The sequence below is a fragment of the Danio rerio genome, chromosome 4 (genome assembly GCF_049306965.1).
Source record: "Danio rerio strain Tuebingen ecotype United States chromosome 4, GRCz12tu, whole genome shotgun sequence".
In the NCBI taxonomy this organism is placed as follows: Eukaryota; Metazoa; Chordata; class Actinopteri; order Cypriniformes; family Danionidae; genus Danio; species Danio rerio.
The window spans coordinates 42341725-42357132 of record NC_133179.1 but is presented as its reverse complement, the minus strand read 5'-3'; the positions used below and the strand labels follow the sequence as shown (position 1 = coordinate 42357132).

General features: G+C 39.9%; 1 protein-coding gene across 1 annotated transcript in view; it reads left to right on the top strand.

Annotated features, from left to right (window-relative positions):
- Positions 1 to 14050, top strand: part of LOC141381645 (protein NLRC3-like) — a 36713-nt gene extending 22663 nt beyond the window's left edge. The window contains exons 3-9 of the mRNA XM_073947404.1: positions 424 to 702; positions 1057 to 2875; positions 3460 to 3633; positions 3779 to 3952; positions 10225 to 10398; positions 11226 to 11272; positions 11889 to 14050. Coding sequence (XP_073803505.1) covers positions 444 to 702; positions 1057 to 2875; positions 3460 to 3633; positions 3779 to 3952; positions 10225 to 10398; positions 11226 to 11272; positions 11889 to 12472 — 3231 coding nt within the window. The 5' untranslated portion in view covers positions 424 to 443 and the 3' untranslated portion in view covers positions 12473 to 14050. The remainder of the gene's footprint in view (positions 1 to 423; positions 703 to 1056; positions 2876 to 3459; positions 3634 to 3778; positions 3953 to 10224; positions 10399 to 11225; positions 11273 to 11888) is intronic.
- The last annotated feature ends 1358 nt before the right edge of the window (positions 14051 to 15408 follow it).

Here is a 15408-nt window from a genome sequence, read left to right as displayed (position 1 = left end):
ATCCCAGTGATGGGCATTTTTAGGTTAGAATGCAGTATGCCAGGGTCTTTTAACAGTGGACAAATGTGTGTGATTCTACACCGGTCTTACATGTCATCTGAAGTCTTTTCTAAAACGGGTTTTCTTCATTTTCTAAAATGGTTGTGTTTAACCAGTTGAACATCTAAATAAACACTCCTGTATGATGATACAGGAAGAAAAGTTACAGAGCTTCTGCTCAAGACACAAGTTATGTAGATGAACAAGAAACATCTACATTATTAATAAACTAAAAAATAGTGACAATCAATTTTCAAAATGCAGCTTTTTGATATTTTGTGTTTCTACTCGGAGGTTAATTTCATTATTTAAATAATAAATAAATGCTTAGGTCCATATGTTAATAGTGAAACTAATGCAGATGTTGTTGCTCTTGTCCTGTAGCTGTAAATGGGTGAAGCACAATGGCGAATGTTAAACAGCTGCTCAAGAACTCACTGGATGGACTGGTAGAAGCTGAACTAAAGAACTTTCAGTGGCACTTAGAGAATGACCATAGAGATATTTCAAAAGCTGAAATGGAGAATGCAGACAGGTTGAAGACAGTGGATATGATGGTGTCATGTTTTGGACCAGAAAGAGCTGTGAAGATCACAGTGGACATCCTGAGGAAAATAAAGCAGAATGAATTGGCTGATCAGCTGGAGAATACACAGAAGCAAGGTATTGTTTAATTTCCTGTCAAACTTTACAAATGTGACTCACGTGTTTATGAGTTCAAATCTTCCATGTTAAAACCCTTTCCTAGCAATGGTTTTTGAGTCAGATGTATTGTCATAACATTTATTGCACAGCTTCAGATGAACAGTCTTAAATTCAGCATTACTATAGACAACAGTGATGGTCAATCATAATGCTAATGCATGTAATTGGGTGCCTGCATTTCACATTATGAACATTTATATGTTTGTCTTAGTTCATCTAAATTTGTTTATATGTGTTATTGTTCTTTTTTCATAAAGGGAAGCACAGGGGCATAATCATGTTTTACTTCGATTTTTTCTCTCTCTTGTAAAGGTGCAGCTTCAGAGAACTATAAAACTCCTTCTCTTGAATACACAAACATCAGCCATGAACTAAAGAGGAAATTAAAGCTGGACTTTGAGCAGATATTAATTGGTGATTCTCAGAAGGGTCATCGGAAGCCTCTGGATGATATTTACACTGATCTATATGTGGTGGATAATGAGACTGGAGGAAGAGTAAATGACCATGAGGTGATTCAGATAGAGTCAAAACACAACCAACAGACAACCAAGGATAAACCATTTAAGTGTAACGACATGTTTAAAGTTCAGCCTGACACAGGTCAACAAAACAGAAGAGTCCTGACACTGGGGATCGCAGGAGTGGGAAAGACTGTCTCTGTCAACAAATTCATCCTTGACTGGGCTGAAGAAAAAGACAATCAGGAAATAGTCTTCATATTTCCACTGCCGTTCCGTAGACTGAATCTGATTAAAGAAGAAAAGTACAGTCTCATAGGTCTGCTAAACAAGTACTTCTTTAGCAGTGGAGGACTGAGCTCTCTTCCTAAAAAACAAGGTAAGGTCATGTTCATCTTTGATGGACTGGATGAATATCGCTTTCAATTGAACTTCAAAGAGGATGATGGATTTACAGATGTTGAAAAAGAAATGACAGTGAGTAGGATAATAACAAATCTCTTAAAGAGACAGCTGCTACCCTTTTCCCTCATCTGGATCACATCCAGACCAGCAGCAGCCAGTCTGATACACCGAAACTACATTGATCAGGTGACTGAGGTGCGAGGATTTAGTGATGAGCAAAAGGAGCAGTACTTCATCAAAAACAGCAGTCCTGAGGTTGCTGGAAACATCATCAGCCACATCAAGAAATACAGGAGTCTGTACATCATGTGCCACATCCCCGTCTTCTGCTGGATCTCTCTCACTGTTCTTCAGCGTCTGCTGGATAAAGAGAGCAATGAAAAAACACCCACAACTCTTACAGAGATGTACACCAGCTACTTACTGTGTCAAAAGCAACAGATAAAAGAAAGATACAGCAATGATTCTGAAAGTGAAGTCAATGCCTGGTCTTTTGATGACATTGTTCTGAAGCTTGGGAAACTGGCCTTTGAACAGCTGCAGGAAGGACAACTGATTTTCTACAAAACAGATCTGGAGAAGTGTGGACTAGATGTCAAGGAAAGGTTTGTGTTCTCTGGATTATGTACTCGAATGTTTCAGGAGGAAAATACCTTTTCGGGGAAACCGGTTTACAGTTTTGTACATCTCAGCGTTCAGGAGTTCATTGCTGCTCTCTATGTGTATTATACTCACAAAAACAAGAAAGCAAACCTATTTCTTGACTCCTGGAAAAAGGAACTGACATGGAACCTCTCTACAAAGACCCTGTTTAAATTTCATAAGGATGCAGTAAAGAAGACTTTACAAAGCAAGAATGGACACCTGGACCTTTTCCTCCGGTTCCTGCTGGGTCTCTCACTGGAGTCTAATCAGAGTAACCTGAATGAGCTCCTGCCGGGACTGAATATTAAAACTGAGAACATCAAAGACACGACAGACTATATCAAAAAGAAAATCGAGGAGGAAAATTCAGCAGAGAGGACCATCAACCTTTTCTACTGTCTGAATGAACTGAAGGATGAGTTTGTGGAGGAACTCCAGAAGAGTCTGAGCTCTGGAAATCTTACAGCACAGGATCTGTCCTCTGCTCAGTGGTCGGGTCTGGTGTTTGTGCTTCTGATGTCGGAAAAGACTCAAGAGAAGTTTGAACTGCAGAAATACAGAAGATCTGATGAAGCACTGATGAGACTGATACCAGTGGTCAAAAACACCACAAGAGCACTGTAAGAGTTTTCTGGATACACTTATTTCCATTTCACACATCGATTTGCAACACATCTGCAACCCAAAAGTCATATGTGTGCAGTGCAAAAACAGCACAGACTATTTGTGCTTTCACATCAAATATGTATCACTGATCTCCTGCTGTACACAATATCTGTTCTCCTTATGTTTACTCCATTTTCAGACATTCTTTTCAATACTTTGATTCTTTTTTTTTTTTTACTTTTATAATCTTGTCTTTCTTTTAACACACACACACACACACATATACACATACATACATATATAGATGGTGTGCGTTTCAAAACTGATAGCTCTAACATGTTAACATAAGTTTGGAAAACGGAGAAAGTTTTTAATAATGATAACTAATAATTAATTATTACACAAAACTGTCAATTGTTAGGCAAAGAATACTTTTGTTTATTTTACAGCCCTGGATTCTCCCTTAAATTCAGTATTTACAGAGTCCATATGGTGATTTTACCTTTGCTTATACTAAAACACAACGTTTAAATGTTTTTTGTCTCTGCTCTGGATTAATAGATAAATGCAAAATCATTATTACTGTTTTTCCTCACAGACTTCAGCGCTGTAATCTCACAGTTCAGTCCTGTGAGAGTTTGTCTTCAGCTCTACAATCCTCAAACTGTGTCCTGAGAGAGCTGGACCTGAGTAACAATGACCTGCAGGATTCAGGAGTGAAGCTTCTCTCTGATGGACTGAAGAGTCAACACTGTAAACTGGACACACTGAGGTCTGAGTTCAAACACCTACCTGACTGGCTGACTGATTGATTGATAGATAGATTGATAGATTGACTGATTGATTACAATTATTATTCACATAAAGTGAATGACAAAAAATACACTGTAAATTTGATTTGATTTCTTTTTTCTCAGATTGGTCATGTGTAAACTCACTGTTCAGTCCTGTGAGAGTTTGTCTTCAGCTCTACAATCCTCAAATTGTGTCCTGCGAGAGCTGGACCTGAGTAACAATGACCTGCAGGATTCAGGAGTGAAGCTTCTCTCTGATGAACTGAAGAGTCAACACTGTAAACTAGAAACACTGAGGTAAATGACTCTCCTCTCAACAATAACTACTAAACGATTTCATAATAGCCCACATTATTTCATATTAGGGCTTTTTGTGTTGTCATGTTGCTGATTGGAGGAGAAGCAGGTAATCTTAGGGTTTATTGACTCAGAATGCAGAACTGAATACAGTGCAGCAGAAAGCCTAATGGTGTCCAGACACAGCCTCTGAGCTCCAGTAAACAGAAATGTTCAACACTTGCTTTGAGTTCTCTTCAGCTTTGGAGCTGACACATATGACTGGTGCTGGGTGTGGAGGTTCTTTAACTTGACACGGCGTCTAAATAATGGTGAGCTAAAGTACACAGTGCTTCAACAGACGTGAGGCGTAAGAGTAATCATAACTCCATCATAATGGTAATGAGCTAAATGAACTCTCCTCATGTTGTCAGGTATATTAAATGTTGCTGTGTAGGTCATTAGCTTCAAGAAGACAAAAGTACAAATGAAAGAACACAAGAAGAAAAAATCATGTCATCTAACATCTCCTGATCACTCCAGTTCACACACTTTTCATCTTTGAATATGTATTTTCTCTCACTGACTGCTGTTAACATGATGCACGCTTCCCGTTATTGACATGTCATGAGCCCTGCTGATCAGGAGGCTATTCCATAAACCAAGCTTACAGAAAAAGCCAGGCTTATTTTGGTAAGTCAGGTTTATTAATGGTGAATTCGGTTTCATAAATCAAATTTACAATAGTTCAAACTTAGTTACCATGGCAACTTATGCTGGGAAACTAGCCTGGTCCGGGGCAGGCTAACTCTCAGGCTAAGCCTTAAGTTCAAGCTTAATCAAAGTCATTGATAACATTCACCTGCCATAATTTGATGGCATTAAATTCACTTAACCTCTTAATATTGATTAAAACTTTATAGCCACTTAATAGCAATATATATATATATATATATATATATATATATATATATATATATATATATATATATATATATATATATATATATATATATATTCCAAACTTTGCATACTGAATAATCTAATGTATATGCACAAATAGATTATTGTAAAGCATCCTGTAGAAAATATTAATTTAAAACAGAAATCTGTGAGGGGGGTTCTTAGCTCTCTCTCTCTCTCTCTTGAAATATATATATACGTTTATTTTTTTTTCGGCATAGTGCCTTCATTAATTTGGGGTTACCACAGCGCATTGAACGGCCAACTTATACAGCGATTTATGCAGCAGACACCTTCACTGGGAAACATCCATACACACTTATTCACATTCCTACACTATGGCCAATTTAGCTTATTCAATTAATCTATAGCGCATGCCGCATGCCTTTGGATTTGGGGGAAACCGGAGCACCTAGAGGAAACTTACACGAGCACGGGGGTAAAAAAGACACTGACTAATATAAAGAAGAAGACTACATTTCTTAAATAATGACTTTAAAGCTGTTAAATGAGTGGAATAATCAGGAGATGATCCGTGATGTGCAGCAGTGTCACTTTACTGTAAAGATATTTTCCCACGGGCTGTGGGAAACAAGTGGCAAATGGAAAGCAATGATTTGCAGCAGATTCGGGAGCAAATTAAATATCCCACCGCTTGTGCGTGCACGGCTCCTTATTTATTTTAAACCTATGTGCTTACATTTAGAACATTTTGTATGTTACAGTGAGCCTGCAATGCATTAAAACTTTTCCTTGCAAGCAACAACTGGCAGTAAGCGCAAATCTTCTCTCTCAGGCACATGCGGCGGTCAAGCACAATTACTATGTTTTATAACAAATATTAAATTTCATGTTAATAGGTCTAAATAACAATATAATAACAAAAAATAACAAAATAACAAAGTCTATTGAACAATCTGCAGTTTCGCGGCTCACTCGCTGTGAACAGCTGTGTCTCATTTCAGAGCTCTTTCAGTTCTCGAAGTTGCCATGGTAGCGCACAACATAATCGATGCATCTACGCTCGACTTTTAAGGTTTCATGACAGAAACGTGCACGAGCAGTTATCTAGATTAATTAAACTGAACTCAGACTAGTCAGATCAAATGATCTTCAACACGTTTAGTTCAGCTCATTGAAGTCAGGCTTTTGACTTTAATCCCCGCTTTTCTTAACCACTTTGATGAAATAGCCCCCAGCTTCTGATTGGCTGTTTCTGTTGCCAAGTGTCCAGCAGCAACAAGCAAACATTGCTCTGTCTTACACTCAACAAACTTACAGTAGCAGATTCAGAGATGCAATGATTATAGATTTTGGTTTTTAGGATTATAGTCTGAGAAATAATCATGGTTTCATGGTTATCACGAATATTAAGCATTCATTAATTTCAGAACACTACTAGTTTAGAAAAACACATGAAAACTGTATTTGTCTAATGCAGGGTTTGAAATTTACTTTTTTACTTGGTAGCACCGGTGTTCCCAACTTCAAAAATTTAGGAGCGGCAGAATAAATGTAGGAGCTCCAGAATAAATGTAGGAGCACCACTGCAAAAAGTTTATTAACAGATTTATTGTATTTGAAAACATGATCAATCAAGACTAACAAAAAACAAAAATATTTATCTAACTAATTCTGTAATCATAATGACTTATTGATATTTAAATCCAAAATGAATATCTAATAATGTTAAAACATTAATGATGTCAATTATACTAATAATGAATAACATTTCTCATCATCAGGCTGCCTTCAAAGTGCTTGAATATGAGTTATCTGCTATTAAATGTCTGTTTACTGCTACTTTTACTTTATAAAATAAACTAGCATCAAAAACAAATAAAGCGATGCAGAAAGAAATATTTATTTTGTACTATTGTTTTTATATGCATGTCAATTTAATGAATTATATTTCTGCTAGAAAACAAACAAAATTTTATAATAAATAATTTAATTCAAGGTGGCTGAAAGCTACATAGCCGTCATCAGTAACTAAATAGGAAAATAAAAGAAAGGAAGAAACGTCTCACTTCTGTCACTCTTTAAATGTTTAGTGTCATTGTAAATCCTCAGTCTCGTTATGCACTGATTTACATTTTCCTATGTTATTTCCTGTGGAATAAAGCAGGCGAGTCAGCCGACCCACTATATGAGCAGGATTCACACGATGACCACCGGCTCAAAACCGTACAGTTCTTCATCATGAGCCGCAGTGTCAGTTTAAACTTAGTAAAGGCGAGCTTCTTTGGCGATGACATGTAGAGTGTTAGATTTTACATTTAGCAGACATTTGCTCTGAACATTGAGATCAGGCCATTAATCAGCTGAGACACTCTGAGTCTTTCAGCACTCTCTCTGAAAACACTCTCTCGGCTGGCAGATCAACATTCACCTCATCATCGCTCTCATCGCCGCCATTGTTTGTAAGTGAAGTTTATGTATAAACTCATTTCGAGAGGATCACGTGCTTATGATTGCTAGCGGCTGGATCCGCATTATCTAATTAACTACGCTCCAATCAGATGACTCCTAAACTACTATAAATACCCTGGGGTTCATTCCACTGCTATCTTCGTTTTGAAGAGGCAGCTTCACTGTAGCTAGCTCTGTAGAAGAACCTACTCTAAACCAGCATGGACAACCAAAGCATCCCTAGTAGCAAAGAATTCTGGCCCAGATTTGGCAAAAAGCTGGCACAGCAGGCATTCATCCGGCACTGGCATACAGCATGTGGGCCAAACATGGCCCGGGTTTGGCAGAGGTAGCACCGTTTTTAAGGCGGCACACAAGATTTAGGCCAGATGAAAAACATAGTATTTGGCCCAGATTTAAAAATTATGTAAGCTTATAATGGCAAGTTAGTTGGATGTGAACAGCAACAAAACAAACTTCCTGATTGGCTGTGGCTATGAATAGGAGGACATTTCTGACAACGGATCTTCAATAAATACTTCCAGGACCACCAGACAAAACATACCACTTATCCTCAGCTCTCCATCCATTTGCCATTCTGAGGGGAGATGAATGCTCACCTCTACCATCATTGCACGTAGCGACATCATGCTACCATGACATTCGGCTGCAGAACCTGACCCTCATCCAACCATTACATTTTATATGCACTTCAAATACAATCACACTCTACATAAAAGATGCATTTCCACTCACATAGCCCACACCCTTGATGCCATATTTCTCAACTTACTTTGAATTGCGTTGTCACCCTGATACTAACTTCTGATTTCTGATTTCAGGTCTAACCCAAGGATCTAACCCAGGCGTTTCAGCTCTCCCTTCCTTAAACTTATTCTGCTCCAATCTACAATCTGCAAACACCGAACCTGCAACAGTGGATTTGTTAATCAAAAAAAAAATCAAAAATAAATTCATGATAGTACCATTCTTGCCCCACTGTCCAGCATTCTTGTATTAGTCCTATTGACATTGCGACTTGAAAATTCTCTAGCAAAAACGCTTGATTATAGGTCTCCGCTCCTCACAATTCTATATTCCTCAGCATTTAACAGCACTATTCCTTCTGACGAATACTCGCCGATTTACCATGAAATAAACCAAGCCACTTCCCTTATCAGAATAACCGGTTGCAACTCTTGGCGAAAATTTATATTTCATTCACCTTCATCATCATGCCAATCCACCCAGACTTGTAGCGTCTTTTGGCATCAATTGGCGCTCACAATTTTACTTTACAGTTCCATTAACTTAAGCTGCAAAAGTAGCCCCAAAATTTTAACATGCTTTTAGAAGCAGCATGCTGGATTTTATCTAATAACTACAAAATCCCGCACATTAGCCATCTCCTCGACAATTTTCTCCTCGCCCCTGGCTAAATACCTGATGATCACCCAAAGGTTTCGAGGATATAGGGATCCCCCTTGCAGAGGAGAAAACAGCTGGTCCTAGCACTTCTATAGAATTCCTGGGCATCAACCTAGATTCGAATAAATTCAAGCATCCCTTCCTTCCATACCTCCTTTAGCTCTTCTCTTCAGTCCCCAGTTCCTTTTCTACAGCGACTGAAATTCTTCTCCGGTGGATAATAACTTATTCACTGACACTGCCCCCTCAGCCAGGTTTGGCGGCTTTTACCAGGGTCACTGGTTTGCTTCAACATGGCCCCCGTAATGACTGCTGACATGTTTCAGGTTGCAAAAATCAAATTGCTGAATCTCTCTTGCTTTCTTTTTCAGAAACTTCGGCTCTTGGCACCAGTAGCAGACCAGCATCCAACACCTGTCCCAAATTATTCACATTGATATTGCCATAAACCATTCATTGCATCCAGCACTATTTTTACTCTGGGTATTTTGGCTTCCTGAGGTGTTCAGAAATGGCTATTGCATCCAAACGTAACCCCGCTATACACCCTACTATTTCTGATCTAACACTACAGAATGCTGAAACCCTCGCCCTTTTTATTAAGCAAAGCAAACAGATCAGACAGGTGAAGGGCATTCATTTGCATATTTAACATATTCCCCCACACAGCCATTCCAAACTCTCCTAGCATTTCTCCATTCAAGGAGATCAAAGGAGCCTGACTCACTTGCCCCAGGGGTCCAATCTGAGCTTCGACTCTCGCGAGTCACCCCTAGCCCATCCCCGGCCACCCCTTCACTACCACCTCCAGTAAGAGCCTTCACTACCTCCTCCCTCTTCCCGACTCTTACTGTGACCCACAGTCACATTCCCCTGTCAGTCAGACACGAGCCCTGATCAATAAGAGACTGAGCTGAAGGAAAATGAATGAATGATCTTCAATCTGCTTCAATACACACACATTTGTATAGATAAATCACAGATGTATAGAATAAATCACAGCCCTGCAGATGTTTAGTTTCTTCTTCTGCCTATCCACTAAAGGGGCTCCACATCTGGTAACACCTGTTCACACTGCTGTTAAAGCAGGTAAAGACACATTTAAACATTTAATCTGAAAGCAGTGTTAGCGCTGCACTTTACTCAGGGTTATGAAGCGCTGCTATGGAGTGGTGTTAGCATCGTATTTGTAATGTTAACACTGCATTGTGGTTAGGGATGCAATGATAAACCGATTTCACTATTAAACATGCTTTAATTCATCACGATTTATTAATCATAAACACTTCTCAACATCGTTTTTCTGCACGGATCAAAACTGCTGCAACTAAACACAGTTATGCCCACTGTGATCAACAAGGAGAGCTAATCAGGATGTGTGTGTTCATCACTGCTGTTGACATGAGCAGAAACAGCAGTCAGCATCTTCACAACACAAAGAGATGTGTGATTGTCCAACTGTGTGATGTGGACTATTGCTGTGTTTGTAGATTGTCTGGCTGTATGGTGACAGAGGAAGGCTGTGGTTTTCTGTCTTCAGCTCTGACTTCAAACCCCTCACACCTGAGAGAGCTGGATCTGAGCTACAATCATCCAGGAGATTCAGGAGTCAAGCTGCTCTCTGAACAACTGGAGGATCCAAACTACACACTGGACAAACTCAAGTATGTGGAGCATCCCTGGCCTTGTGCTTTTACACTGAATGGCTTTAAAAAGACACTAGAAAGCTCTTTTGTGATCAGCTTCAGTTTTCTGTGAGGGTTATGGGGTGAGGACAGACAGAAGATACAGCTTGTAGAGTATTCCAGTCATGTCTATGAAGAGCAAATCATTGAGTGTGAAATGAATCTCCTCTGTAAATGTTGGAGTGTATTGGCTCAGTTACAGTGACATTAAGCGGGACACACTGTACAGTTTCAGCATTTGAGCTGAGCAGAGAAACTTCTTCCTCCATTTCTGCTGAAGAATCCTACAATATCAGGTCAGGAATAGGGTTGGGGATTGAAGATGGATTCAGATTCTGGAATCAGACACTTGGATTAATGTTCAGACTCTTGTTCTAAAATCAACATCTGGATTCCTCTTCTCTGTGCACACTTGTGTATTTTTCACTTGCTAATCTGTCAGGAACTTGGGCGCTGGCGAGCAGCTTTAATAATCTGAACATAGTTTAGAGATAGACTGCAACATGTGCTCAAAGGCTGCATGTGCTGAAGAACGATGGCAAAGCTAAGTGTGATCACTGTAATAAATGAATGTTGCAGCAGGGTGTCTCCATCAACATGAGCAGTATCTGCGCTCGCTTCACCCACAGCAGAGGAAAAGAACGCACTGTGTTACATTCATTGTGCATCCCGGCTCAACCAACAAGTGTTGTGTGTTTTAGCTGAAGAGTTTGGAGCGTGTAGCTGAGCAGCTCAGTGCTAGCTTTAGCTTATTAGCTGAGGGGGAAACTAAACAGCTCATTCTCTCCATCTGTGTGTGTTTACAGTCTGGATCATGGAGGACACACGAGGATTACAGCAGGACCACGCAAATGTAGGACCGACCACACACACACACACACACACACGCACACACACACGAGGATTACAGCAGGACCGCGCAAATGTAGGACCACACACACACACACACACACACACACACGCACACACACACACACACGAGGATTACAGCAGGACCACGCAAATGTAGGACCACACACGCTCACATGCACGCTCACACACAGACACGCAAGCACACGCGCACACACACTCAGGCATGCATGCAAACATATGTCACATACACTCGCACATGTCACACACACATACACACACACAAACTCACTCTCTCTCTCACACACACACACACACACGAACATACACAAACAAACTCGCTTTCACACACACACATGCATGCGCGCGCACACACACACACACACACACACAAACTCACTCTCTTTCTCTCTCACACACACGCACACACACATACACTCACACAAACATGCACACACAGACACACCAGTGAACATGTGCGCGCACACACACACAAACACACACACAGACAGATACGCCCACACACACACACACATGCAAACACACACAGACAAGCACACACACACACACACACACACACGCACAGCTGTGATTATAAATGTGTGTGTTCTTGTGTTCAGATGTCTGTTTCCTCACTCTGGATCCAAACACAGCACACACTCAACTCAAACTGTCTGAGGAGAACAGAGAGGTGAAGTGTGTGTTAGAGAATCAGCCGTATCCTGATCATCCAGACAGATTTGATGGTGTTTATTCTCAGGTGTTGTGCAGAGAGAGTGTGTGTGGACGCTGTTATTGGGAGATTGACTGGAGTGGAGATAATGTTGTGTATATATCAGTGTCATATAAGAGCATCAGGAGGAAGGGAGGAGGTGATGAGTGTGTGTTTGGATTTAATGCTCAGTCCTGGAGTTTGAGCTGCTCTTCCTCCAGATTCATATTTAGACACAATAACACACTCACTGATCTCCCAGTGAAGCCGCTCAGCAGGAGAATAGGAGTGTTTGTGGATCACAGTGCAGGAACTCTGATCTTCTACAACATCTATAGAGACACAATGAGCCTCATCCACTCAGTCCAGACCACATTCACTGAGCCGCTCTGTGCTGGGTTTACTGTTTATCCTGGATCATCAGTGAAACTGAGCCGAAGACTGACGAGAGATTTACCCAGAATCCTCTGCAGGAGCAGTCAGCAGCAGTGATGTGTGTGTGTGTGTGTGTTTGAGAGTGTGTAGGTGTGTGTGAGAGCGAAAGCGTGTGTTTGTGTGTGTCTGTATGAGATAGAGTGTGTGTTTGTGTGTGTGAGAGAGTGTATGTGTGTGAGGGAGAGAGATAAACAGTGTGTGTGTGTTTGTGCATGTTCAATATTGTGTGAGTGTTTGTGTGTGTGAGCGCGTGCGTGTATGTTCACTGCTGTGTGTGTGGTGTATGCACGTTTACTGCTGTGTGTATGCACTTGTGTGTGTGTGTGTGTGTGTGTGTGTGTGTTCACAGCAGTTTGACTGATAAATATGAATTTGTAGCTAAATCGTTTGCCCGCAAAGCAGCTTTACCCATTGTTTACATCGTTGCTACAGCATACCGTTAACGCTAGACACTGTACATGTCATGATCAATTTTAACTAATAAAAACACTGACTGGTTATACCTGACAGCTTCTGCTTTGAGGAGATTTTAGCCGAATCCAGCACTGAACTGGGAGAGATTCTGGAGCTGTTTTGTCAAATCATGCTTGCTGTGTATATTATAATTCTCTGGAACATAATTCATATTAAACTGTAAGCACTTCTGTCTTTGTGTCATGTCCTTTGGAAGCTTAAATACAGAAACGGACGAAGCTCTGTGGAAATACCAGCGTTTAGACGCATTTTTAGCTTCATCTCTGCTATAACGTTACAGCACCTCTGGCCAAGGGCCTTACCTGCTCAGTTTGGATCCGCAATAACGAACTTTTGTGATCTCACAGGGGGCAGAAGTATTTTTTGTAGTCCCCAAAATTCGTTCATTGTAGGCTTTGCTAAGCTAACTCTGTAAAAACCAAGGTCTCCCTTTGCCTTGAACTTAGAACTTTTTACATTCAGAGATGTTGTTTATGTTCACAGAGCTACATTACACATCGACTAAAGTTTAAAATATGATATCATATTGGACCACTTCTTTAAACCTAAAAGTAAAGAAACTTTAGTAATAAAAGATGCAACACAGGACAATTGAATGGACTTTCTAAACGTAAAGCCTTGGTATACTGCAAACCAACCGTCCTGGAGCTCCACCTTCTTTGATGTGCAGTGTCTTCCCAGTAATTTGTTTCTCATTCAGGGAGTCAGACAGAGAACATCATCCAAAACAACACCAGCTACATGAATAGACTGAAGAGTGGAGTACAGATGTATCCGCACCTGTACAATCACTTGCAAAGAGATTTTAAGCTGCAGAGGTGCTCTTTGCCAGATGTTTATGAAACTGTTCTTCTCTCAGCCGCCATCATTGTGTTCAGGGTAAACGCAATGAGTGCAAAACATTTACAACCCCACCTACTGCAGTGTAGGAGTGTTGGAAAACAGTAAATCGTCACTCAGCCTTTTCAAACATTTTAAACCAAATGAGTGAAATTCTGTAAACACTGATCAGATATGTACAGTTTCTCTCCAGAGAATCCTCTTCTGTTTTCAGATGTGTTAACTGATTAAACCTTGTCACAGTGTGAACACTTGTACAGTCTCTCCAATGTGAAACGTCTTGTGCAGTTTGTAATAAAAGTCTTCTCACACTCAAAGCACATATAGTCTTTCACACCAGTGTGGATCTTCATGTGTTTATTAAGATTTGCTGATCGGTTTAAACTCTTCCCACACTGAGTGCATGTGAATAGTTTCTCTTCAGTGTGGGTCTTTATGTATTATTAAGGTCTGAGGAGTTACTGAAACTCTTCCCACACCGAAGCTGCGGTCACACTAGAGTTTATGCATGCGATATTCCGTTGAACGGTACTGCGAAAAGGGGCGGGATTAAACAAGATGATTAGACATTAAAAAAAAAGTGAGCGATTGGTCCATATTTTACATTTCTATCCAGAGAGGTCATGTTTTGATCTTCGATTGGTCTCACTCACTCAACCAATGCGATTACGCAGGTCAGAGTTCACCAAGCTTGAACTTTGCAATGCAGTGAACTGTGAAACTTGACACACGAACTTCCATTTCCGATATGATGCATATGTGTGCTTATAAATGGAAGTCTATGGGGAGAAAAGTCCAGTGTGACAGCGGCTTAAGTGCAAGTAAATGGTTTCTCTGCAGTGTGGCTCATCATGTGTAAATTAAGGTATGGTGGTCGGCTGAAACTCTTCCCACACTGAGTGCATGTGAATGGTTTCTCTCCAGTGTAGATCCTCATGTGTAGATTAAGGGATGATGAGCGGATGAAACTCTTCCCACACTGAGTGCATGTGAATGGTTTCTCTCCAGTGTGAATCATCATGTGTAGTTTAAGGTGTGATGAGCAGTTAAAACTCTTCCCACACTGAGTGCATGTAAATGGTTTCTCTCCAGTGTGGATCCTCATGTGAATTTTAAGATTGCTTTGTTTTCCAAAACTCTTTCCACACTGAGTGCAGGTTAAACGATTCTTGTCTCTCCTTTTCAAAATACCATCAGTCTGTAAATTAGTTTTTTCCTCAATTTTGACATGATGTTCCTCCTCTTTACTCTCCTTATTCTCTTCAATTAAGTCTGAAATAAATAAATAAAACATAAGTTTTCATTAAGTCTTAAAAACTCTCATCAAAAGCTGAAAAGTGAAAAGACACTGGAAACATTGGCTACACACACTGTATTTTTAATGCACATTAAATGTAAAAAAAAAATCAGATCATATTGTGTTTAGTCCACATTTAAGCAGATTCAATTAAATTAATTTTTATTTATCTAGTGCTTTTACAATGTAAATTGTGTCAAAGCCGCTTAACATAGAAGATGTGGATTTTTTTTGCCGATACCAACAACTCTTCAGACTTAAAGGCAGATAGCCGATATATATATAGGCTGATAATTATAAATATTTTAAAATGTGATATTTTTATACAGCAAACTTCATAAAAGATTGAACTGCTCTTATGAATTAAATAGTCTATACTCAA